At 46.1% G+C, this 27,116-nt stretch overlaps 1 protein-coding gene across 10 annotated transcripts in view; it reads right to left on the bottom strand.

Moving 5' to 3' along the window:
- STRBP (spermatid perinuclear RNA binding protein) overlaps positions 1-27,116 on the bottom strand; it is a 58,624-nt gene that overhangs the window by 16,533 nt on the left and 14,975 nt on the right. For 8 of the 10 annotated variants that reach the window (XR_007629449.1, XR_007629448.1, XR_007629455.1 and 5 more), the window contains 15 exons: positions 20,646-20,821; positions 17,724-17,941; positions 16,863-17,028; positions 14,981-15,125; positions 9,541-9,635; positions 9,039-9,134; positions 8,222-8,333; positions 7,570-7,667; positions 7,096-7,207; positions 6,321-6,413; positions 5,277-5,476; positions 3,158-3,316; positions 2,282-2,416; positions 1,732-1,872; positions 1,075-1,198 (listed from right to left, as the gene is read on the bottom strand). Coding sequence is in view for 2 of the 10 variants with exons in the window: in XM_050320175.1 (XP_050176132.1) it covers positions 1,075-1,198; positions 1,732-1,872; positions 2,282-2,416; positions 3,158-3,316; positions 5,277-5,476; positions 6,321-6,413; positions 7,096-7,207; positions 7,570-7,667; positions 8,222-8,333; positions 9,039-9,134; positions 9,541-9,635; positions 14,981-15,125; positions 16,863-17,028; positions 17,724-17,941; positions 20,646-20,648 (1,897 nt within the window). In the remaining 8 variants the exon portion in view is untranslated. Of the gene's footprint in view, positions 1-1,074; positions 1,199-1,731; positions 1,873-2,281; positions 2,417-3,157; positions 3,317-5,276; positions 5,477-6,320; positions 6,414-7,095; positions 7,208-7,569; positions 7,668-8,221; positions 8,334-9,038; positions 9,135-9,540; positions 9,636-14,980; positions 15,126-16,862; positions 17,029-17,723; positions 17,942-20,645; positions 20,822-27,116 lie in introns of those variants that run through there. The other 2 variants (XR_007629452.1, XR_007629454.1) reach the window with 1 other exon arrangement.

Genomic DNA, 27,116 nt, shown 5'->3' on the forward strand with positions numbered 1-27,116 from the left:
CCCTGGCAGGTTAAAGTGTCTCATAAATGACTCCTCAGGCAGACAGACAGTTCCAAAAACAATGTTAACAGCCATTAAAAATGAATTACCTGTTTTTAATATTTAAAATGACATGACCATACAGGAACAATGAAGACAGCAGGCTGCTGACTGTGCCAGGAAGGAAGGCTCCCAAACAACAGGGCTGTGCTGTTGGCACATTGAGCTGCTGGAGGGTGTAATTAGTGCTCATGCTGTAATCTGAAAACCTGAGCATGAGGGACGTAACTGTTATTTTCTGGAAGCTATTGGATTTGCTTTGACTAAGGCATCTTCAGCATCTCATTCTTACAAATCTGTGGTTCCTAAAACAAGTGAAAACAATGTCTGGATTCCCTTCCCTGTCATCTGCAGACCTTAGACATGTGGTAGAGTCACAAAGAAAATGCACTTTGAAAAGTAAGGGGAAGGAGAAAGTGTCCATTTTGTTAACTTTTTCTTGGGAAAATGTGAAATGGGAACCAGAAGCTTTGGACTTCCAAAGCAGTTTCTGCTATCAGAACAATACAGTGGGGATCATGACTCCACATCAGCCAGAGCATGAACAGAAATTCTTTTATTTTTGGCCACCACAGAAGCTACTGATAGATGCTTCCAGGTGCAGTTCATGTAGAAAGTTTCTGGGAGCTCAGGGACTCTGGAGCCAGCTGACTTCATGTCTGCAAGGGTTTCTGGGGAAGGCCAATCCTAATGCTAAACAACACATGATCCAGAAGGTTCTTAGGTAGGAAGAGAGTTTTGGGAATTGTGCCATGGCAGTGAACTATGAAGAAGACAAATCATAAAATAATAAAGCCAGGAAAGCCATTATGCCCATAACTGTGTGCTCTGTGCACACCAAGCTTCAAGTTGTACACTCATAAAGGACATGCACTGCCAGCTTTCCAGCTCTTTGATTTATTTAGAGCCCCATGAATTCTGCCTTCTGCTTCATCTCAGATGATTAGAAATCACTTAACACAGGTGACTGACACACATGAAAAAGAACGCCCTGGCAGACAAAAAGAAAGTATCAGCTGTGAGTCTGTGCCTTACCTGGTGTTATGTATCCAGTAGCAGCAGCTGCCCCGACAAATGCCCCTCGTGTTAAAGCACCTCGTCCTCTGCCTCGAACAGCCTGGACTGCTGCAGAAACAGCTGTATTGACAACCCCTTTAGTCTGCCCAGAGTGACAAAAAATAGCAATTCAGAGAGGGAAAGTGTTGCTGGAATACAAGGCCAGCTGCATGGAATGACCCCCTTTCAGAGAGCTCTGGAAGGTGCCAGAAGCGCCAGGCTGGCTGGGCAGGCTGGAGCAGGGTGTGCTGGAGATGTGACTGATGGAACACGGCAGGCCCCCTGCCCGGCCACTGCCTGCAAAGCCCAGCAGTGCCCTCACCCACACCCCGTTACTTTCCTGGGGTTTGGTCAGGACTGACCATCATTGGCTTGTGACCCTCTCTCTGCTGCTCCTCCCTGCTCTCTTTCCCACCTCCTTACAAGCTTCCTCTCCTCGACCTACTGTCTTGGCTTCTCTCTCGCCCTCCTGAACCCACTGCAGCAGGGCCAGGACTTCACCCCAAAGACAGCCAACCACCTCACAAAACAGCAGCCTGTGTTAACCTTACTTTACTAGAATGTTGCCTCCTGTATCAAAAGACAATCCAGAGCTGGGATAACAGAGCAGTCCAAAAAGCAAGTAACGATTCTTACCTGAGGAAGAATCTTCTTCTTCTTGTTGTTTGCTGCATTAGGCCCAGAAAACAGTTTTTCAAGTGCTGCTAATGCAGCACTTGCTTTTGCTACCTTCTTGTTTGGGCCTGCACCTCTGAACTTCTGCCCATCTACTTCTACCTGAAAATTGAGACATGAGTTTATGGCTAGTGTTGATCTCTAGGAATACCACATTGCACCCACTGGGCTGAGGTGCCACCCACAGAGAATCTGAGTAGGAAAAAGTCCTCTTGTGTTTTATGTGACAAAGTTCCATTCATTCTAGATATGAAGCTGGTAACCAATGTATCCCAGATACTGGGAATCTGGAAACCACAAGTGCAATTCAGAGGGGAGCAGTGTCTGTTGGACACAGGATTTAGCCCATACCCTGGAGCCTTCCTTGACAGGAATCACGTGAGGCTCCCCTCATCTTCATCAATGCCTTACAGACCATCATCCTTGCCTACACTATACACTAAACTGCAGCAGCAAGTGCTCTGACCCACTGGTAACAAAACCCCAGCAACTGCAGCTCTGCTGCACTCACCTCCATCACAAAGCGCTTGTCGTGGCTCCCACCGGTCTCAGAGATGAGCTCGTACTTGAGACCTCTTCTCTTTTCATTGAGCTCCATCACCGGGTTTTTGCCACTTGCTGTGAGTATGGGACCCTGAGTTCTTACCTAGAGAGACATTCAGGGTGTTACTTCAGAGCCTTTCCCTGTTCAAAAGGGGCCAGAGCTGTGCAGATCTGTCCCAGGCGGCGCTGCCTGGGCTCAGCACCACGTGCTGCGCTGCCAGAGCACATGGGAAGCCTCTAAAGGACAATGGTGCCGAAGAAGTCACAGCCATTTGCTGGTGAGGGCAGCGTCCTCATGGCCTGGTCTGGTGCCTGCACAACCCTAACTTGGAACCAGAACCCTGAGAGAATGCAGAGCTGCAGGTGGGGCTGTGGTGTCGAGTTCCTTGACAGGGAAGGCTCCATCACCAAAAGGACAGACCAGCCCTCCCAGCCCTGCCCGCGTCTCTGCTCCGTCTAATTACGGCCTGGCACTGCCCAGCTCGGACTGAAGAAGTCTCGTATCCTGAGTCACGTGTTGCAGCAGAAATATCTGTTACTGTCTGGAGAGCAGAGATCTCAGCACACCAGAGATCAGCTGCCATGAATGCTCTCAGCCACGCTTACGAACAGGGCAGCTGGGTTAGGAACACCCCCTTTCCCTGGAAACTTCTCAGTGGACTAAACATGTATGAGATTTGAGTTATCCATGATAACACACTGACTGGAAATTATGTTGTCTCCCAGCTGAAGAAATTCATGTTTTAATATCTTGGCAAGTAGAAGAACAGAAAATAGAACAGTAAAAAGTGAAAACCCAAAGCCCACATCTCTCTGTCACTTGTACCTTCCATGCAGTCCTCACCTCTAGGGTAGCAGAGGTGTCCGCTGTGGAATTTCCAGTATTATTGCTTGAGATTGAAGACGTAGTTTCATTTTTACCTTCAGTATCTGATTTTTCATCAGAACTCACACATTCCACGTCTGCATCAAAGCCAGTGGGATATCCCATTGCTTGTAAAACCTACAACAAAGGCCCGGGAAATGAACTGTGACAGAGGCAGCAGAACAGGAACAAATACAAAGCTGATCACAACACCAAAACACATCCACCATACACTTACTAAAAGCAGATTGCACAGAATGTTAGTTTTCTCCTATTTGAAATGGAGATAACCATTTCAGTGGATATCAGTGGGGAATACAGTATCAATGGGGAAAATAATTCCAGGTTTCCAAAAGTGGGATCAACACAAGAATTTTAGTCTCAAAGACAGCAATTACTCATGAGCATCATTCACCATCTCGAGAATTTCTTGTAAAATAAGAGATTAAAGGCACTGTTTAACAGCACAGTAAGGAGATTATTTCACACATGATTTTTTCCCTCTCTGTGTCCATGGACAGATCAGGAGACGGACTGTGGGGCAAACAGTCTTGTGAGTATTAAAGCCTTGTACAAGATGGTACTTCTGGAGCTCAGTTCCTTCAAAAACACGCTCCACTAGCAAGGCCAGCCTCTCCCTTAACCAGCTGTGCAGAGCTACCACACATGGGGCTAAAGGAGCTGGAGAGGAACCTGCAGCTCTGCTGGAAATTCAGTGCCAAGAACAAAGTCTGCAAAAATCCCTTTGTTCCAGCCCTCAGCTGAGCACTGCACAGGTAACCCCAGGCTCAGCTCCCATGCAATCAGGGAACATCTGGCTGTATTTGCAGGGCTTCTGCATTTCAGAGAGGTCAGATTAGAAAGTGAAATGGTCACATTATTCCCTCTTATAAGACTGGGCAGACAGGGCCTGGATCTGCTAGGAAAGGCAAGAAAGAAAAAAAGTGAGTCTCTACCACACCACCCATTTCCTCTTGGCTTGAATCGTGGATGTTTTGATGTGTAAATTTAGAGAAAACGAAGCTGGGTCGGCACCAGCACAGATCTGGCTGACGCAGAGAGATTCAAGGGCAGAGCAGTCACAGCTTTTCAGGGCAAGTGGGTTTTTTGGGCCTTTTTTTTTTTTTTTTAACAACTGCAGGGAGGGAGGCAAAATAAAAAGAGTAAGGCAGAAATTCTGGAAGGACACACATGCAGAGAGCTACTTTTCCTGGAGGAACAACACAGGCCCTCAGATACTTCTGGACACTTTGAACTTGAAAGCACACAGGACAATGGGATTTTGAAAACTGAAATCAAAGGAAAGCAGAAAGTTGCCAGATGAAGCTTCTAAAAAGGAAATTCTTGTTAAAAACAAAACAAAGTGCAGAACGACAGACGGGCCTGTTCCTGTCAGAGGTGCAGTTCTGTTAACAGAGGTTCTTCCACAGAACTGGTTAGGTTGGAAAAGACCTGTAAGATCATCAAATCCAACCACTGGTTACCCCAGCCCTGCCAAGCCCCCACTAAGCCACGTCCCCATGCACCACATCTGGGGGATGCTCACGCTGGGGGTTCCAGTCTGCCACTGCTGTCATGTAGAGCACCCACAAGAAGAACAGCAGGTTGAGTAGTCCCAGAATGAGACCACAGTCCTGGTGAAAATCTGACTGGAGACCCATCATTTACATCCAGTGTCTCTCCCAGTACACAAGGGGACTCTTTCAGACACGGAGGGCAGAAAACAACTCCATCTCGCCAGGTCTCACAAGCCAAAAATGGACAGAAGGAAGGGGAGAAAGAGGGAGCCCGCAGTATGCTGTCCCCAAACAACACAGGCAGGAACAGAACAGAACTCAACTGAATCCCCCCCATCCAGGACTTGGCCACCACATTCAGCCCACTGCAACATGAGCTGACCTGCAGAGCCCTGGGAAGTTCTCCCCCCCACAGCACAAACCCAGGGATGCTCTCTGAACCATGCCCAGCTGTGTTTAAAGCACACAGGGAGCAGCTCAGCTTCATCCACATTTTTTTAATTTTGAGGTTGCACAGTAATATCCACATTTCATACTGTGTCCAAAATCTGGGGTTAGCAGATTACTTGAGGCTGCCTTACCTTCACTGCCACATGGAGCTTGGCTGTTTTCTTAGAAGGTCCTGATGCTTCATAAGTCGTACCATCAACATCTACAGACATTGTGAAGACTGGGGCATGGACTGGACCAGACTGTGACAGCAGCTTATACTGAAGCCCTGGCCTGATTTGGTTCAGCCTCATCAGAGCATTCATGAGATCTATTGCTTTACTATCTAGTACTAGTACAAGATAGTAGAAAGGGTGGGGGAAGGAGGGGGAAGGAAAATGAACAAAACAAGATGAACAGAGAAATGAAACAGTTTGCATTTCAGTGCCTTCTGTTTGTATCAAGGAGCAAAACCACCCCTTGGCCTCTCAGAGGGTGAGGAGAGCCACAGTGCTGTTAAGGCTTTAATATGGCATTTAATTTGGGGTAGCCACTACAATTACCCGGTTTTTATATTAACACAACTCCTTTGCAGCTAGCTGCACTCTTCCTGGCTGCTATAAAAGGAGTAACAAGTTGTATGGGTAGTGGGGAACCAGGTCCAGAGCTGGCACCCAGGTAGTGCAATGCAAACAGCCCCCAGAAGGACTGGATCCCAGCAATGCCAGGAGACTGCCAGTCTGTGCAGATATGCAACGTGAACATTTTCTGGATTAAACTTTGTTTTTTTTTTTTGGTGTGAGGTCTTGGGAGACCAACAACTAGCTCAGGAAGGGGAATAATACAGAGTCCAATCTTCACTCAGCGAAGTCAGTGCAGTACTTTGAAAAACCCACAGTACGGGGACATTACCGATAAAATCCCTCAGCTGCTTGGACAACTTCAATTCTAGTGTAACTCGATGGATAATCCCAGTTAAAAATGCAAATCATTCAGTTAGTAGAACATGCCAGGGGAAATTCAGATGCACAGTAAGAGATGTGTTTGACATTCCAAATGCAGGGTGATAGAGACAACATCTTTTTGTTCCAAAGACTTTTTCACATGCTCTACCACACCAACACAGAGAAGCTTTTAAAGCAGCTCCCCCTGTACAATAGATCTTTGAAAGCAGAATGGAGAAGTGCTGCACTTACTTTTCCTCAGATTACGCTTCATCTTTTTGTTTGGATCCTTGTCATCCCCGACACTGTCTTCAAAGGGTCTCTTCAGAGCAGCCGAGCCTGTACCTGGGGTATAGAGTTCCTTGTAATACGGATATGCCATTAGAAAAACAAGATTGCACAGCAGGAGCCTGATGAGTGCCACACGGTTCCTGGCTTGTTTATAGTGACAAGAACTCATCCATCAGTCACAGCTTTCTTACTGCTGCACAGAAGCCAATATTGGTTTACTGCTCAGTGCACCAGGCCATGCAGGGTGGTTGTGGCCAATACCAGGTGGGAGACAAGCCCTGCAAACCTGCAGCGCTGTTTTCCACACTTACTCTGAAGGCAAGAACTCCACCAGTATTGTTTTTACAAAAAATACAAGTGGACATTTATTTTTATTAGATGTATATTGTTTTCTAGGAAGAATCCTTGGGTAATTGTTATTATTGACACTCATTATATGCATGTTGACAGTTTGCAGTCTTTACTTCCCAGTATAAGAATCAAACACTACTTCTGCTCTTTGCATGGCAAAGGCCTTTCTGCTTAAAGAAATTCATCAGCTATATTGTAGCTGTATTGTACCTCTCTTGGTATTTATAGAGAACAGAAATTCCAGATTTTCTATTTTTTTAAAAAATCACCCTTTAAAAAAGTCTCTACTTCATATTCACAGCACATAACTCAGGAACTTCACCCATTCTGAATTAACCCCTAGTTTACTGCCCAACCAGTGATTTTTGGAACAAATGATACCTACCTTCTTTGTCAGTTACTGACCAGGAATATTTCTGAAATGACTTATTGGATGGGAGGGGATCCATTTCCAACACCTTATAGATCTGCCCAAAGGCTGATAGTCTGAGTGCATGCTGCAAGGGACAGGAGAAACAGGGGTTACATCAGCAGCACTGTGCACAGCTGAACAAGGTTTTAGATAAACTCGGGACACAAACTCGCTCCTGTTCTGGAACACAGCGTGTGGGGCAGGCTGAGGGCAGCACACCCACTCACTGAGGTGGGAGGTGAGCAGGACACAGACATCCCACTGCCCGAGGGGATTCCTCACCCACTGAACTCTTGCACTCCCAAACTGTGGGCCAACTTCCCAGGGCAGCACCCCCCAGGAGCTGGCAGGACTGCCATGCAGGGGGTTACCCTGGCAGGGGAGGGCTGTGCTAACGAGCTGTGCTAACGAGCTGTGCTGTGCAGTCCCCGTATCCAGCTGTCCTACCTGGGCACTGTGTGTAATGGCTTCTTTTTGCTGCACGCTCAGGTAGGACAGAGCGTCCGTGGGCTCGCGCTCGCAGGGGTCGTGCAGCCCCGGCCCTCCTGCCGGGACAGAGGCAAAGGATTACTGGCAGGAAGGGAGGCAAATGGAAACAGGGGCTGACAGGGGATGCTGAAGGCTGGGACTGGCTGCTGCAGAGCAGGGAGCACACCTTCTCCTGCAGGGAGTCACAGCTCATACAGAGCAAGCTGACCCCAAGGTTTTAATCCTTGCAGTAGTGACCACAGAACTTAGCAGGGTAACACTGCTCGTGTGTGATAACATGAAGTGAAAGCAGTAGGTTTAAATATAAAAAAACCCCAATAATTTGGAGAGCTACACAGTCTATTATTTATTTGTAACCTCTAATGAGATAGGGGTTAATTTATACACATTCCTTACGTCCCCCATTAACTTCTCCTGCAGTGGCAGTACTCACTCACACAGTGACCACCACGCAACCTCCCTTTTTTACTTTAATTTTACACCATTAATTTCACCCCACAGCAGGTTCAGAGTTCAAGGCAGGCATTTCTCATCTAATCCTTCAGCAAGAGCTACATTTAAGGCTGGCTGATCAACCCCTTGTGTTCCTGGAGTTCATTTGGCCCCTTACCGGGAAGCAGAATTCCAGATGCCAAACACTCCATGACTCGCCGCAACGCTTCCCCAGCGCCCAAAGGTCTATTACAAGTACCTATAGATTTTTCACATATAAGCTCGAGTGGCTAGAAGACATTAAATTATGATTAGTATGGACACAAGGGTAGCTGTGACTGCAGTTAAATATGGAGGGGCAGAGGGGAAGAACATTCACATCAGGTGACTCATTTTTAATCCACTACAGGTCTAAGGGACAGGCCCATCCCAGAGGAGGCCCCATCCTCGTTCATGGCACACGTCTTTGTCCCCTGCTCTGAGCTGCCTTCAGAGGACACCAACTGCTCTCCACTGCCTGCCCAGGAAGCTGAAAAGGAGGAGCCTCTCAAGCCAGGTCAGGTGAGTGTTCTCCACCTCTCCGTTTTCAGAGAGAAACACCTTCACCACTGACCTACAGAGTGTTCCTCTCTGGGCATGAGAGCAAACCTGCCCCTCTGAAAGGGTAAGAGCTGCTGGCAGGAATACGTCCCACTGTCATGGGAGCAGGGTTGTTTTGGAAAGCTAAGCAAGAGGGACTGAGGCAAGGAGTGGGATTCTCTTGCAAACTCTCAGGGCTGTGTGAGGCCCACAGCAGTTGTGTGTCCTGCCACGGCATCAGGACACGTGACAGACTGAAGGAATACTGTCCTTCTCTTCCCTGCACAGGGAGACAAGGGAAAGGGCTTTAAGGAGGAGTCTCAGAGAGGACACTGCTTTCTCCAGTCCAGACACTGCTCCAAGTCTCAGGAGATCTGAGACCTGACCCTGTGACCTTGAGCTCTTTCTGTACTTACCCAGCCTTTCAGTGGTGCCCATGTGGGGACTCTGTTGCACAAATCCCGCAGAATACGAAGGACAATTACACATGATTTTAGTCCATTTGCCCTGGCCTAAAACAAACAAAATGATTCCAATACACCTGCAAAAGCCTGGCCTTCAATTTTGCTTTTCTTTTTAAATGCACAGAGTCCTGGGATAGATTTTTTTTTTTTTAATTATTATTACTTAATAGTTAATCAGCTTCATGCAAAATAAAAACACTTATATAAAAGTACAAGACTTGAATTTAGAGAGAGACATATAAAAAAAAAAGGAAGCGAAATGTCAAGATTGCTTTTGTAGCCTCATGACAACTCTGCACCAGCTGGCTGTGTCCCTGCCACGTTTGCCCTCAGAATTCTACACCTTTGCTCTAGGAGGGGCTAGTCAGAAATTAAAGAGGCATTCAAATTAAAAGTGTCTCAAATTAAACCTCGCAAGGCTACAATAACAACAAGGTAAGAACAAAGAGCCAACCTGAAACCATTTGGCGTGCCGCAGAGACGCCAAGGCCTCCAGGCATTTCTGCCTGTCCAATAAGTCCGGAGGATCTTTCATCGCAACATTATCTACTGGTAAAAATGGGATAAAAAGAGACAGATACAATTTGACCAAGGGGTTTCTGTCACAGTACAAAAAGAGCGGCAGCATCTCAATGAGATAATAAGACTCCCAGAATTTTTAAGTGCACTGTGTTATTTAATTTAAACAAGCCATTAAAAGGTAGTCAATGTGCACGTGTGCAACAGAAGCAAAGGCATTCACTCCTTGTAAAATAATAGTAATAATAAAGGTGGCCACTGCTACAGACAATCTGGGATCTTATTAAAAATGTAGAACACATTTCAGGGCAGAAAATAGCTATATAGCACTTTTCCTTTTTTTTTTTTTTTTCTGTTGGGATGTACTGGGCTTTTTTTCTTCTTCTCTTCCTTCTTTGTGACTTTTATTCCACAAAGGTGGCACAGAATTTCAAAGCTTCTTTGGACAAGAGGAAGATATTCTCAGGGGGGTATAAAAAAATTGTAATAGAAAGTGAAGTTACATCCATGCAACTGTTGAGAATTCCAGAGAAAAACATTGAATATATTTGAAATAGTATTGCATGGACAGTACTAGCCAGTATAACTCAGTGAAAGAAATACATGGGAAATGCTAGTACCATATTGCAGTTTGATTAGTCTTTCATACAACCAGAGCGTATGAAAGAGAGAGGCTGGTAACTTCCACATCATCTTGTAAAAATCTGCCCAACAGCAACTGAAATCAAGAGAGGAAGTTCAAAGATGCATTTGAGAGACAAGACACTGGTATTTTCTGTGCAGGTTTACACTTTTTTCCCTTTTTTTCCCCTTTTATTCCCCCTTTCTCTTTTTTTCATCTGGTTTGCAACAAACTGCCTTTAGCAGTCACATCTGAGTCTGTGTTAAGGGACATTATGCATCAGTCCCTTCTTCCCTATTTATTTATTTTAATCCTGAGGAGTCCACAGCATTCAGATTCTCTGGAAACTCTTTTCCAAGAATATAATATATCCCTAGTATAATTGACACATTTTGCATATCTCTTCAATCAGATTACAAAGGTCACTAGTTTTAGCTGACATGAGAAGAACACACTGGAAGAACTAAATGAACCCATGACTCAACTAAAACCTTGAATATATTATTTTTCTATGAATACACCATTACTCTTGACTTAATAAAGATACTCTTTTCATTACTCATAATGGTCAATTCTCCAGGTCTTTAGAGACCTTTGCAGAACTGAATGAAATACAAAATCCATCTCAAATGGAAGACTCTGTTAGACAAGCAAAGTCCAGCAAGACACTTAAAATACCAGGACAAGGTAGGAGAAAAAAGTACCATCACTTTGTAGTAGAATTCATTAGTGAATCTCCAAGTACATTTTCATGGGTTACTTTGAACAGTATTGGCTGCATACAATTGCATCTTTAATGTAAAGCTGCCTCCCCTCCTATGCCCTTCCCCTGGTTAAAGCACTTTATGTCATGATGGAAAAAAGAGCCCAGAGCCAAAAAAAACCCCCCTGAGTGTAAAACTGAACAGAACCAGTATCTTGTCTGACAGGTGATGGTTGCAGTTCACAGCTGCTGGCTCAAGTGCTATAAGCTTATTTTCTAACCCCTGTGAACTTCGCAGCAGATATTTGCATTGTTTGTTATTGCCCTCATCAACAGCAGTCCAGGATTGGGATTAATCACTCCTCTTGTCTCCTTTCCAAATGAAGGCTGCAAAGTCTCAAAGCACTGGATTTCTTTGAGCACAAAAGGTCACTTTGGAATGCAAGATTTGTTTCTAAATTTCCTTTGCAGTTTTGTTCTTTCCAGGAGTGACGTTTTGTGGCACATGATTACTGAACATCCATCTGTGTAGTTCTGTGAGGAAACTTCACTGGGACAATATAAACATCTGCTTAAAGCTCAAGTATTGTATCAAACAAGTACTGTCAATGAATGATCAGAATCTTATTTTAAAACGTTAGAAATGGCAAAGGTGACTGACTGCAAAATGATTAATTTTTTGCAATGAACTGGGACTCTAAGTGCTGTACAAGGCTTTGGTAAAGTGTGTTGCAGCCATTGACAAAGTAATTTAATTTTTCCTTTAACTTAAAAACAAATAGAGTAAGTGTCATCTGTCATTCAGGTGAACCAAAAAAACCTAAGATTTGCTTCACCAAGTTAGAATCATACTCCTTTCTACAGGATTGAGGGCATTTCCCAAGGTCTAATTTACAAATATTTGGACAATTTTGCCAATTTCCAGTTCAGTCCCAGTGTCCTGATGTTGCAGTCAGCCAACTTTTGGGTGCAAGATTCTATTAAACAGAAAGATGAAGAGAACAGGCAGTGAGGAGGGCGAGCGGCTTGCAGCGGGCTCCCTTGGGACCCCTCGGGAGAATGGCATGTTTCTTCATGCTCTGCCAGTCAGGAAAGTGAGACCCAATCCAAATTTCAAATGGGAGTGCAAAGCTTTCCTTTTTCTCTTGTAGTTTTAGCAAGGGCAACGATCCAAGGGGTTTAATAAAGAGTAAGTGATAAAGCCCTGACGTTCGCTCCCACTGTTCAGTGCAGAACCAATCCCTCGGGAATTCTCTCCCCACTGCTGGACACATTCTCTTCACACAGGAGCTGCCAGCTCCATTCATCTGCAGCTGTACAAGGAGCCTTGCCTCCTCTGGATAGGGAAGGTCAGAGCCTGGGGCTTGTTGCCCTCCAGAGGCATTGGCCCCGTGGGAGCCCCACTGGCCACGTGTGCCCGGCCAAGGGCAGCAGAGGCAGACGGGCCGGGCAGTCCCGCTCCAGGAGCAACGGGATCTCAGCCCCGCTTTGGGAAACCAATTGTTTGTAATGACATCATTTGTTGGTACTGTGTGCTCAGTAACAACAACTGATTCGCAAGCTACCAGGTTCTGGTTTGGAAAGCCCAATTTATATTTAATGCTGTGACTAAAAACTCAGTTCCTTAAGGGGTTGAAAATTTAAACTGATGCAAAATGCAGGAAAATTTAGGTGCTTGACTTCTCAAGTCAACATGAGAAAGCAGAGCTTTATGGGTAGCTGTTTGTGAGAAACACCGAAATGCACACACACACTGGGCCGCTATTTATTTTTGCTAACAAGCAGCAAAAACAAATAGGACAAACACCACATCTTAAACATGAACACTTCTCCAAAGAGGTGGGGACTGAAGAGAAATCCAGGAATGTTTTTCGATACATTCTGACATCAGGGCATGAAGGCACACACAGCATTCCTACAGAACAGATGGGAGCACTGGGAGCGAGGGCCGGTGGCCTGACCTTGCCGTTGGTTAGAGGACAGATTAGTGCTAATCCCACCGCCCGAAACCTTGGTCAGTTCCCCGCAGGCTCCGCGCCCGGAGCCGGCTCCGTCTTACAGGGAAGATGAAAGGCAAGCTGAGCTGCAGTTTGAGCTCCTCCATTCCAACAATGCAGGGAGTAAACTATCAACTTTGTAAAACTGCACAGAAAGGGTATTTACATTTGGCTGCCGTCCTTCAGGGGTACTGGAAAAACATGGCACTGCTTTGCAGATCAAGGTGTTTCCACCAGTTCCTCCAGTTATTTTCCCTTAATATCAGACATGAAACTTTTGGTCTCAATCTAAGTGAAAGTTACCTAAATGTGGTTGGAAGTATTATGGAAAAAAGTATCCCCCGCCCTTTCAGTTTACTTGGTGCCATCTGCACAATTCTTCACACACCTTAGAAAGGAATGTGATAAAGGTTCCCTTGTGCTGAATCAGCATCAAGGAACCTGGGCTTTAAAACCAGATCCATGACCCTCTTCCCTGTCTCATCAGCTGTACAGGATGACACACAGCACCACTCCAAGAGAGGTGGCAAAACCAATTTAACAAAAAAATAGTAGGAAACTTTAAAAACTATTTTAATATACTGAAAACAAACTAGAACACCTACATATTAAGTATGAGAAAGCATAAAAATTCCAATCCCCTGTCAGTCTGAGATGAGTTCAGAAGTACCTGAACTTCACTGCCACAACAGCATCACTTTTTGCAAGAAAATATTTGGGCAGGATCCTTTGTGCAAAATTGTATCCCCTTGTGGGAACCTCACAAAACCTTCCCCATGAGAATTTGTTCTGCACTGGGTGCTCTCCCCTCAACATGGATCAGCTGCAGCAGCTCCAGGGCTGATCTCAGCATCTTGTGGGAAGTTGAACAACTAAAGCAACGTGTAGTTTATTTTTAATGGTCTTGTAAAGAGCGTGGTTACTAATTTGAGGATAAACAGCCAGTGCAATTAGGGGATCTTTGCCATTCATCTGTTCTGTAAGATTTTCTGCATTCAGCTGCTGCCAAAGTGTTCCATGTGGTTTGGAAGGGGATCCTTCCTGCCATCGCCTCCAGCAGAGTGAGGAGCAACTGACCAACATTTCCCGGCCCGCCGGGGTTTCAGTGGGAGAGGGAGGAAGCAAAGGACTCGTGGCAAGTCTAGAAATGGGAAGAGAGCGACAGGGAGTTCCCTAAGCCCACACGGGCCCAGCTGCCTCAGTTGTCATGACAGAGAGTGGCCAGTTGGTCAAAGGTCTGACATCATCCAGTGGCAAAGTTTCTAGGGATAGGTTTGGGAAGCGGAAGCAGAAATTACTGACAAGATTTTAAAAATACAACAGAGCGTGGCTACGTTTGCTCTTCTCTACTGCTCTGGGTTTGTTTCCAACCTCCCTGGTCCTACCAGTCAGCATTCCTGTCACACGGGCACGGAGCTGTGTCGGACATCACGCCGTGGGGGAGAAGGAATGGAAAGGACTAAGTGACAGTTTTCTAGATCTACTTCGCTCTAAGGACATGAGGTACAACGTTCAATTCAGAAGCAAAAGTGCTGTAGCACAGCACAGTAACTTCAATTGTATCCCAGTTAGGAAATTCCTAAAGCCAGAAACATACACATCATCAACCAATAAAAACTGAGGGCCAGGACGACACGCTGGCGAGCTTTGCAGGAGAAGGTTTTCACAGAAAAAGAGAAACATTTTTATGAGTTTTTCAAGAAACTACGAACCAATCCCACTTGACTGACTTAATTTGCAAACAAGACTGTGCAGCACCAGGTGCTCAAGAATTAAATAGCAAGTGTAAAGAAAGGAGAACTAAGATCTAATTGTACGTCAAAGTTAACACCGTAGGAAGATTGCTGGCAAATGAAAATTAGGTGTATTTACATGGAGATTAAGTGACTGGTGTCTATTTAAGGCACAGGTAACGTAACCCATGGTGGCGATGGCCACTCTAGTCAGTACTGGATGCACAATTAAAAGCCTGCTTCCCAATTTACCCCTGTGCTGCACAGTCAGGGCATTTAGCTAGAACAGTCTTAAACCCAAGTTAAAACGCTCTGTGTACCTCCTTCCTTCTTCTCTGCTTCATCTCGGATGAGAGGGGACGTGAGTATCACCTTCAAAGTGAGCTTGGGCTCCTTTGTGTTACGGATAACAATAGCTGCCTCATTTACATGCTCCTCCACCAGATACTTCTCTTCTGTAAGTTTCTGAAAGTCACCAACAAAGATTTCAAGAATCTCCCAGTCAGCTGAAAGGCTGCAGAATCTGTCTATGTGCCTCAGCTGGTGAGAAGCCCACAAGACACTGCAATAACAAATAAGGCCTTGCCCTCCTCATTCAAACCCTTTCAAACATTTCTTTTCTAGCCCATCCTGCCTTACCACTTGCACCATTAACGTGCCTTGTATCCCAGTTCTCTGCAGTGATCTCTCTGCAGGTCTCTGAGCAGTCCTCTGGGACTCTCTCAACCTCCAGAAGCACAAGGAGAGCCACAGATGGCTCCGAGTCCTGCAGCCATCCCTTCTGCATGCGAGTCTGGCTCACAGACCACAGGGGCAGAACATATATCTGATGTCTGTCCGACTCCTTCCCCTGCTGCATCTGCTCTCCTGCAGCTCCTTTATTGTGGGGAGGAAAATGGCTGAGCATCTGCTCAGGATAAGCCTTCAAAGCAGCAAAGCAGAAGCTGCTGACGTCTCTGTACTGCACTTGCTCCTTTTGTCCACTAATGGGCCTAAACCCTCCTTCCCCTCTGGCACCTGAGCCCTCTGCACAACCTCTCCTGTCCTCCATGCCCAGACAGTTGGAGTGTTTCATGAGTCAGAGCCTCATCTTTGCTGTGATCCCCACCATAATTCCCCCCAGGATCTTACCTGCTTGTCCCTTGAATTTATTCAGCCTTCACATCTTTTAATTACATCTACTCTCCCATTTCATCTCACTTTTTTTGAAGCACATACTAACTTTTCTTCTCACTTTCAACCCTCCTCATTTCATGCCTCACTACAAACAAAATTTACTCTTTAGTACTCAGTACATCCCTATCATTTTCCAAAAAGTAAAATGAACTCTTTACTCCTCAAAAGATCCTTTGCATTTTCAGCTGTGGATAGGGCCACATCTGCGGGTACAACATTAGCTCATTAAAACAAGCCCTTTGTGTGAGCAAATAAATGGTGAGAACAGCTGTCAAGAATGGTAAAACACAGGGAGAAAAGCAGATCAGGAGAAAAGCAGGTCGAGTTTGGTCGTGGTTTGGAGAGGGGCACCTGCACTGCAATACCTGGGCAGCTCCTTGGCACCAGTGTTTGTCAGTCTGGAAGCTGAACTGATTCCTCAGCCTCGGAACTCAGGCACAAAGGTGGTCTCCCTAAACAAGCTGTGAGTGCTGCCTGCTGCATGCCAACATCAGAATTAAACAGCCAGGAATAAAGTGAATGTGAGCTCCTGATCAACACAGCCAAAGTGAGCGACCACCTAAAGTGACACCTTCTCCCTTCAGCACCACAGAGGGGATTCTGTGGGAACAGCCCAAGCCAAGCAGCTCCAGTGGGGAAATGCAGGCTCAGGCAGGAGATGGGACAGCAGCAGGGACTGAGGGACACCCTGGAGCAGGGGAGGTTCTGGGACTGCAGTTCAGCTCACACTGGCTGGCCCAGAGAGCCCAAACGTGCTGGGTTCGTTCCACACACGAAGGTCACTGCCCTCAGGGAGCTGCCTGCACACACAGGAGGAGGCAACAGCAGCAGGAAGATGTTCCATTTTGTGAGCAAGTACCTCATGGCTCCACATTAAACATCTCACACGCCCCAGATTTCGTCCTAGATTCAAACTATATTCCTTTATATCACTTGTCTTTCTTCCTGGAACAAATTGCAGCCTTTCCCCAAATACCCTTGGCAGTGCTACCAGCCACTGTTCAGGACTGCCCCAGATTAACTCACCTGAATTTGAGCTGGGAGATTGTCTTTAACGATACATAACAAGGTCTTTGTGGGTTTTTCTTTGCACATAAGAACCAGCTCCAGATCCATATCATCTTTTATCAGCAAGCCCTTTGCAACCAAGCCAATTCTCATCACACCACAGAGAGTCCGACCACCTTGATCCCTGGAAATGAAACAATTTGAGCTAATTACAATGGCATTTTAATCTCCAGATGTAGTTTAGGGGAACCTTTAAGAGCCACAGTAAAGAACTTTCAAAGCAATGTAAAGACACTTTAGTTTTGAGTACTGAAAGACTGCAACAAAAGCCAGTTTTGCAGACTGGTTGCTTAAAAATATGAAGAGAAATGCTCTTGTCTCATCCGGTTGTCTGCAAAGCGTTTACTGCAGGTTTGGATTACTTTTAAAAAAAAAAAAAAAAATCACTGTTGGTGTGGGGCTGAGCTGCTGGCTGGGACTAAACCACAACAGTACTGGAAGGTAATGGAGCCTTTGTTGGATTGCTGGATTATAAAAGGGTTTTTTGTGTATTAAACTGCACAAGCCCCCAAGCAACGTGGCTGTGGATTTGCAGTGCTGTGTTACAGGGACATATATTTGCTTCAAACTGCTGAGAGCTTTGTCTGCTAAATGCAACTTCACAACACCCAGTAAAATAAACAAAGACCCGGAGAGCAACTGCTGCCCACGCTGGGCTCACTGCCATTCCCTGCTCCCACCCCAGAAAGTCCAAATATATCCCCTTCCTTCTCTGAACATTCCCATGCAGCAGAACCAAGGGACACAGGGACTCTTATCTGGGAGAAAGGACCAGCTGAGAGCAGCACAGGGACACTGGGAGGGGAGGGGGAGGCTCACTTGGCAGTGCCTTCCACGGCTTCCTCCTTGGCTTCCGCATCACCCTCACACTTGGTAGACTTGTTCTTCTCATCCATCCAGTCAGAGACATGCTTAAGGGCACATTCTACTGTGGATACCATGTTCTGGACAGCTTCAAGTTCCTCTGGAGATGGATAAATGGTCGAGTGTTTCACCATTACGTGGCGGTCATCGTTAGCAAACGATCGGATCGATCTCTGTGTGGAGTGGGAAATGGGAGGAAAAGAAAGCAAAGGTGCTGGATTATCAACAGGACTGCCTGAATGGGAATCCTCCCTGGCAGGAGGAGTAATGTCTCTTAGGATAACCACTGTTTGTAATCATGCAGAAGCTATTTCTTTAAATAAACTTTAAAAAGAAAAAAGCAAACACCAGTACAAAAAATATCAGTATTAAACCAGTAAAACTTACTTTCATTGTTCTTCTCACTTCTCCCTGCCCTCTCCCACCAAGATTCTCTTGGAGAAGGGGGCATGGTCTGGCTGGCTGAGTTTAACAGAGTGCTGAAGCAGGAGAACACAAAACCCCTGGTTCCATTCCCAGTTTCATTAAATGTCTCTGACTTCCCTCTCCTTTGACTTGCTTGGTTATTTACATTAACCTTTCAAAGTCAGTGAGAAATCACTTGGACTCTGCTCTTGCTGAAGGACCTACATCTCATGGAGATACAAACTGTGAGCAGGAGCACTGAGAGAAAGGGGGGCTGCCCTACCTTGGGATACTTGCAGGAATTCAGGTGTCCCTGAATTTCAGCAATCTTTGTTGCCTGTGCCAGCCTTCAGCAGCTGGATAGCTCAGAGCACAGGGGAGAGCCAGGGTCCTGATGCCAAACAGCAACCTCACCTCAGGGCAGGGAATTCAGCACATGAGCATGCCAGGGAGGGAGCAGACTGGGCAAAGCATGTGGAAAGGAAGGCAGGCAGGGATTGAAGATTCCTGTTTTGTAAAAGGTGTTAATACTTTCTAAATGAAATATTTGCCTATTCTGGATGTGCTGAGTGCAGCCACCCATCCTCTCTTTATGCCAGGGACAACAGCAACACACCTTGGAACAGGCAGTCAGAGCGCCAGTCCCTCACTGCTGCTGCTGCAGATGGAGTCACAGCAATGCAGATGCTACAAGAGGCTCAGCAACTGCACAGGGATTTACAAAGCCATGAGTGAAGATGAGGATAAACTGGTAAGAGGAGACTGAAATAACTTCTTTTTAAAGTTTCAAATGAATACAGAGATGAGAGTGCTAATTAAAAAAGTGATACTGCTGAGGAAGTTGAACCTCAGTGGCTGGGTAACCCGTGCTAGGAAGCTTTTGCTTTGCCACAACACTCTCCAGGTGAGACTCTTGTGATCTGAGTGGTGCCCCAGCCCAGCTGTGATCACAGCACACACCTCTGGCAAGAGTAGCAATAAGTCTTGCTCTCTACAGACACATCAATCACTGCTGAAAGCCTCCTGAAAGCCTCCCAGACCTGGGAACCACCAGCCAAGAACCTTTGTTCCTCCTACACATTAAGCAGCTTAATTAGGTTTCATATTCACCCCAACTCCATGGGTTTTAGCTGTACACATTGCTAATAACACAAAGGGCCTTTAAAGGACCTCAGAGGCCTCTGGGCTGGATCCCTCTTAAGGCACTGTCCATGTTCTCCTGGTTTATTCCACTCACTGAGTCCCTTCCACTGAAGGCCACTGTGACACCATCCCTACTCCCGTGCTCCTGCCCAGACGGATAACTTGGGCAGTAACAGCAGCACATCCATCAGGAGCTGGTGTTATCCCCTGTTCTTTGGAAGGCTGCAAAATGCTTCCAGGAGGTCCCTCTTGTGGTTATCCATAACATGGATACAGCAGGAGCTGCAGGGAAAATGTTGAGCTGCATTTAACAACTCACCCCACCATGTCTGATCTCATGAAGTATCAATTAGGAAGGACAGGAAAACAGGAACAAATACGAAACTCCTAAGTTACAAGACACGTGTTTTCCTTTCTGATGAAGAGGCTCTGACAATATCAATTCCTCATTACAGTTAAGGCCAAAAAGAATGACAAACTGGGACACTATTTAAAATAGAGTCTATTGACAACTCTGCTTTGCCAAGTGTCCTTCCTCCCTTTGTGCTCTGTAACTGGTAAAAGTCTTAGTTTAGGCCCTTTTTTTAACACAATATAAACATGCAGCCTATCAGCAGCAACCAGCTACACAACTATTAGTGACAGTATTTAAAATTTATTCTCATTTCCATTCAGTAATAACCTTAGAGGGGTTAAAAATACATAAATATGCTTCAAGTGCTCTTCCCAGGCAATTTTAAGGAACTGAGTAGGTCTGTTGCCTTTTTGTGAACACATTTTCAGCATCTTGCCATCACAGCACTCCATACTTGCACACCTTTACAAATTCACATCTCAGGCATTCCCAATGTGGAGCCAATCCCAGGCAGATGAGAGGTGACTCCTCACTTGAACAACATACCCCAGGTATATCTGAACACGTTTCATCTGCACAGAGCCACGCTCAGTCACTCGCAGGTATGAATAACAATGCTTTTGTGAGAGGAGGTGGAAGGGGGACGTCAGCATTTGGTGATGCAATCTGCCAGTTCAAGGTCACTGATGCTGTTTGCTACAGCCTGCTAATGCCAGTTTTATTAGAAAACCTTACGAGCATCCCCTTGGTTCGTATTTAATAATTCATGTACTGCAGGCTCACAAGACAACTCTCTGGTTTTAAGAGGCTGACAATACATCAAACCTCACTTGCTTTGCTCCAAGCACGCAGCACCAGCCCTCAGTTAGTGCAAGGTCAGAAAATCCCCTTCCTGGGGGTTGGTCAAGCCCCATGCAAGACTGGCAGCAGAGAACACTTTCAGTGCAGCCCCGTGAAAGACAACAAATACCTACCATGGTTTGTTAGTGTTTCAGCTCTCTCTCCCTCCCTTTCTCCTTTTCCCTCCTCCTTGGTGTCTTTGCTAAGCACTGTTTTGCCTGACAGAACCTCTTCATAAGCCTCTCAGTCCCTTGACAGCTCAAGAGTTCATAGAGCCGAGATTCTCCGGGAGTCACTTTGTCTAATTCACCTGCAAAGAGAGAGAAACAGCTTGAAAGCAGCAGCAAGGGCATGAGGAGTCCAGAAGGGCTCAGTGCAGCACACCGAGCCCAGCAGTGCTCAGAGCAGCCTCTGAGCCAGTCACTGCCCAAGCAGCAGCAGTCCCTGGGGAAAGCAACCTGCTGTGATGGGCCCACAGGTACCAAGGACTGTCCCGTGCCACAGCTGACCTCGGGGAGCTCTGTCAGCCACTGGCAACCCCAGTTCCTGGGATGAGGAGGCAGGAAATCCAGCACTGCAAACATGCTCCATGTGAAGCCAGCTCAAGAAGTCTCTATTTTTATGTCCCATGCACGTTGGCAATCAAACACACCATATTTAATTATCCAAAAGTAATTATCTATTGAAATCCCCAGTGCAGCCCTCGACCCTGTGTCAGATGCTGCACAACAAGAACCAAGGCTTCAGGTGGCAATAACTGCAAGTTGTTATTTAAAGAAAGACAAGCACATTCTCCCAAACTGCAGACGTCAGACCTGCGAGCAGCTGAGCTGAAATCACCCACACCGCCTGTGCTGCCCCTACACTGCCTCTCCCAGCACTCAGCACGGAAAAGATCCTGGGAGAGCAGCCTTCTGGGACTAAACTGGGAAACAACCTCCAGCACTGGCAGCAGAAAACTGCAAATAAATGCTCTGTGAGGGAGTAGAGCAGAAAAACAGAGCAGGTAATGTGAGAGGAAAGCATAAGCTCACTGCACAGCAAGACACTCCAGTCCTTGCAGAAAATTCCTGTTTTCCTTTCACTGCACATACTGTTGCATCAGCTCTCCAGCAACGTTCTGAAGCAATTGGAAACCCAGTCAGTAAATTTGTGCAGCCTGACACACGCACTCAAACGTTCTCCTGTCCTCCTAGATGCCGACCCCCCTTCACCAGCAAGATGTTGCATATTGTGTGTCAGAGAATCCTGACATTGTTAGAGATTAAAAGCATGTTTGGCAACAGCAGAGGGGTAGGTGAGATGACTTGAAAGCTGAGGAGATGCTTAGACTGTGGTGTGACAGGGAATAATTAAAATGTTGCATCCTGTAGAGATTTGAGCTTAACAGGGGAAAAGGCAGCAACAAATCCTACTTTCCTATTTCCCTAGTTCAGAAGAAATTAAGGACCAGCAAGTGCCAGGTAGTTGTTTGTATTGCACACCCCTGAATTCAGGGTGCAGAATTGGGTAAACCAAAAAGCAGCCAGACAAGAACACTGTGCAGAGAGCTGCCTGCTCCAGCAGCTGCACTGCCAAGGAAGAAACCCCAAGAGAGTGAAGTGCAGTCTTACTAAAAATACTTGGGAAAAGCAAGCTAATGAAAACCCTGACTGCCCCCACTTCTCATCACAGAGCTCTGTACCCACCAAGGTGTTTTAACACTCTACCAAATTGCTTCCCAGAAGCAATCACGGAAGGGGATGTTCTTTCACAGGACCAGCCTCTTCTCTTAAGAGATCCTGAAAGCCAGGCAGGGGCAGCTGGGAGGGAAAAGCAGCAAAGATCAGTGCTTTGGCACTGTTTGTTCTGTGAGCTAGTCAAGCTTCTCCACACTCCACAGCCTTTCCCCATCTCCACAACCAACCAGACTCTTTACAGGGTCTTTTTGTTTTGCATAACAATAATAACAATAACAATAATAACAGTTTGAGTCAGCAGATGGAATACTAGAGAGACTTCTGTGAGACATGTTTCTAGATCATCTATTTCAAATGATTCTCTCTCCAAACTCAGCTCCAGCTATCTTCACCTCCTCTTCCTCCCTTCCACACCCACACTTCACATTTTGGGTGGGTGGCCGTACCTGGGCCGTTGCAGGCAGAGAGCAGGGCCCTGGGATGAGGTGCTGACTGCAGCAGTGGCTGAGGGAGCAGCACCAGCCTGGCCTCCTCCCCACACTCCTGCGAGCTGTTGCTTATCAGCTCGCACAGGGCACTGCAAGCAGATGGGCAGAGAGCTGGCTGGGCAAATTCTGGGCCTCAGTAAATGCTGAGCAGGCTGTTGTCCAGAGGGCAAGTCTGCAAGAGACACCACGAGCTCTGGAAACAGGCACTCCTCAGGGGGCAGATCGGGACGTGCCCAGTGCTTGTCAGGGTTGGAAAATCCAGAACAGACCAAAAATAAGTGTTTCACAGCTAGGATGGGGGTTAATCTGCTGCTGCACTGATGCAGCACACACACCACCACCTCTCCATACCCTGCCTTAAGCAGGCAGGAACATGCTGTCTTGTTTTCAAGACAGGTGCAGTTTTCAGTGACAAGTAGAAGTTGCTGGATGAAGGTATTTACGAGTTTGGTTTCACCTGCCCTTTTTCTCAGCAGGGCATGGCTGAGGTCAGGGAACAGACAGCTGAACTACAAAGGGATCCTTATTATCAAATTCAGAAAGCTGGAAAAAACCCTCTGAAAGTTGAGTTGAAGCTGATATGTCTTCCCAGTCATTAACATCCTACGAATATTTCAGAAACACGCACAGGAGCGAAACCCTAATTTAGTTCAGACTTTGAGAGAACATGTTCAACAAAAGCACTAAACAGGAGGGAGTTTACTATAAAAGTGTAGACACAATATACAGAACAAAGTACATCTGACAGCATGCAGAATTAAATTAAGGAAAACCAAAATCAAATCTGCTCCAACCATATGGACTAAGGCAGCACAACATAGCTCAGCACCAAATACATCAGAAAGCATTATGTGAAGTGAGCAGCAATTCCATAAATCCAACAGCCTTATTCCACTACCAGCCTACAGCAGGATATTTGATCCTGCATCCTCAGGAAGTTACAGCTGATGCCCAGTCCCAAAAGCACAGCGTTAAACGTGGCTGTCTTACCCAGGGGCTGCCACCACACTTGCAAGGAAACTTCTACCCAAAGCTCCAACCCAGCCCTCGGTGACCTTGAAAAAGTCCCTTTTCCTCTGCATCATGTGGCCCTGAAGTGTAAAACAAGAGTAAACAGTGGCTGTCTCCAAACCAGGTCACGGCGGAGCCGAGCGGAGTCTGCAGCGAGGTTTAAAATCACTGGGGATTTGACACATTAGAAATGTTATTAAAACACCATGACAGTGTAGCAACAGTTCCATTAAACATCCCATCCTTCACAGAGGAAGTTTATGCTTTGGCACAAGACAAACGAAAAGAATTTCAGATGAGGCTTTTGTAGTAGGAGATATTCCTGCATCTGCATTCCCCAGGGACAGGCAGTTAAACAGCCAGGGGTGATGAATATGCTCAGCTGCCTGGGAGTGCCTGTGAACAGAGTGAAAAGGCAGGAGAAACAGGTACTGGCACTCCATGGGGACTGAAATACCAGAGTCAGGGAGCATGAGCTTCTGGAAAGGAGACATGAACTGTGTTTGGCATCCCAGTATCCCCCTGGAGCAGCACCTTGCATGGAAGGGTTCCTGGGCCAGTAGAGAAGAGGGAATTGGGGTCACTGGACACCAGTGCTCCAAACCCTCCCTTCAGTCAGCTGCTGTTCAGGCTTCTGGCCAGGCCAAGTAGAACACCATGAAAATTGTTTTTTAATGCTCCATCAAGAAGGCACATGCTAACAATGTCCAGCTGAAGCATTAAAAACACCCTCCACCCTCCTAATCTACCCTGACACCAGTATCTGCCCAGTTTGCAGTGTGCACCACCCCAAGAGCAGGCAGAGCTTGTATTAACAGAGCAGCAAGGTTGCTAATCACAAACCAGTGAGTATCTAACACAGCCCGAGGTGCATCGGACACGGTAACAGAAAAAACTGGAATTTAGATCCTTTTTCGTGACCTTCAAAAGTCAGAACGAGAGGCTTGCAACTTCAAATTGGAAGTTTATTTTAGCCTCTGCTTTGCATTCAGGGGACAGGTAATTTTTCGTCACACCACACAAAGTGCTGCTGAAAATATGTTGTGTTTTTTCTGCAGTATAATTTTATTGCTGGCCTTCTGCCAAGAGTCTTTCTGGCAGCATCTCCCACAGTTGGAAACTGTGTATCTGGGTCAGAAAAGACAAGCGGCTTTTCAGAACAGCTCAATACATTTGGCAGAGATGCTGATATTGTAATTGAACTCTTTCAGCAACTCTCTTTATGATGTACCCAGACACCAAACAAAACAAGATCTGCAGTGTTGATTAATGTCAAAATAACTGACAGAGGAATATCAAAATAGTTTTCCCTCATGTTAAAAGTATCAACAAACCGAGGGGAACAGATAAGAAATACAATTCATGAGGATTCAGAGAGGAGCACAGGGCAGAGAAATCTGCAAAGCACGGCCGAGCTGCTCCCTGTGCAGATATTCCCCAGCTAAAATCCCAGCTCCCTGTACCCTGCACAGAACTCCTCCTTCCCCACCACAGCACGAGAGATCCTGGCCACTGTCAGCCCCAGCAGCACTGGAAAGATTGCTGCCCTAACCCTGGGATCCATGTTTAATAAGGCTCAGACTGCTTCCAACAATGTGCTCAGCGTCCCATTTCACCTGCAGACTGAGTATCCAGAGGAGTTTCATTATTTTCCATGTAATGCATTTCCTGGCAAAGTTGCATCTGGGTTAGCCTTCAGAAGGCTGGAATTTTCCAGCCAAATGAATAATTACAAAGCAACACTACAGTTAAAAGCTGGAAAGGTACTTCCTCTGGTGAACTCTTACACTTCATGCAACAAACACTCGAGGCTGGGATCACTCCTGCCTGCTCAGTCCCCACGACGTCTCCAGGAAAGGCTCCTGTGCTCGGGGATCTCTTGGAGCAGCCTCTGCCAGGCAGCCCCAACAGCCAGCTTTGAGTGCCAAGGACAGGGCCTGATAACCAGATCTGGAACCACCAGCACTGAGGAACCAAAGTCACCTTCCAGGATGCAGAGCTCTGACAGCTTAGACAGCAGCAGGGAGGGAAGCAGCTGCCCACCTGTCAGCGTGGAGCGAGGGACTGGAGAGCCCCTGGAGAGAATCCAGCTGTGCCAAGGCACAGGCAGAGAACTGGGGGACCCCAGGGCAAAGATGCTGCTGGAAAGGGTGAGCACCTGCACTGCCCTCCAACTGGAGAGTGAGGACTGGAAACAAAGCCCAAATAAAGCACCCTGGCACAGCAATTAAAGAAGTTGAAGAGTCAAAGCCAAGCAATTGCTTAATCTAGATTCATGTATTAAGGTAAAAAGAAACAAGGATGTCAGAGTGTAATCTGTATTTTTAGCTCCTGGAAAGAGGGTGAAGAAAAGATGGTCTAAGGGGAAATCATTACCAGCCTAACAGGAAGGTTAAAAAAGGAACAACAGAGGCACTGTGTGAGCACATACACAATCATTTGAAGAAGAAAATGCTCTATTTTAGATAGAATCACACCAGCCAGTCTCAGAAAGAAATGCCATTAGTAGAAATAACTGCAGCTATTGAATTGCATAAGAAAGAATATAGTTTTAGAAAGAATATAAATCCTTCTCCCTTAGGATTTAACCTACTGCTGACTACTGAGGACTGGAAGATGCAGCACCACGCTCACCAGGTGGTCTTCAGAGCACACCCCAGCGGTATTTTTTACATAAATCTCCCTCCAGATTTTTATCTGCCTTACATTCCCTGACACCTGCACCACCCCCAGCACTGCCAGGGCTACAGGGGGTCTCTAAGGAAATCATTTTGAAGGTGCCTTCACCCCTTGGTATGGGTGTCAGGACACAAGAGTGACTAGAGACAGACCAAGCGCAAAAAGATTTAAGAACCGTCTGATGACACTTAAATAACAAATTGACACATGAACAGTTTAATGTTTTTCCTGTTCAACCAGTCAGAAATATCCAAAACTGAATTGCCTGTAAATCTGAGCACTACGGAAAATAAAACATCTTAAAGGGTGAATTTCTTGGCAGGTGTCTTGAAAAAATAAAATAAAAAGTCACAGATTGGATAATACATAAATAATGAACAGCAAAGTGTTCATGTGAGACAAGGCAGAAACCACCACTGGATTCTCAATGTCTGTGAAATGCTAAACTCATTTCTGGCTTGTGACTCCCTGACAAAGGCATTCCTGCTCTCCTGGCTCAAATTGGACAATGGCAACCTGAAGCTACTTTGCAGTCATAATCTGACATCCACACTCAAAACCATCTTGAATTCCTAACCCAGGCTGCATTCATTTACAGTTGAAGAATTAACTAAATTAATAACAGGATTACATTACACTGAAATGGCACTCACCATCTGCAATGTCATTTTTCCAGAGAAAGAGCTGGTTTAAGCAAAATTCTGGATCTATGCCTGAAATGACATCACATTCTCCAAAAGAGAATCAC

This window comes from Myiozetetes cayanensis, unplaced genomic scaffold, assembly GCF_022539395.1.
Source record: "Myiozetetes cayanensis isolate MyiCay16 unplaced genomic scaffold, myiCay2020 scf23, whole genome shotgun sequence".
Lineage (NCBI taxonomy): Eukaryota > Metazoa > Chordata > Aves > Passeriformes > Tyrannidae > Myiozetetes > Myiozetetes cayanensis.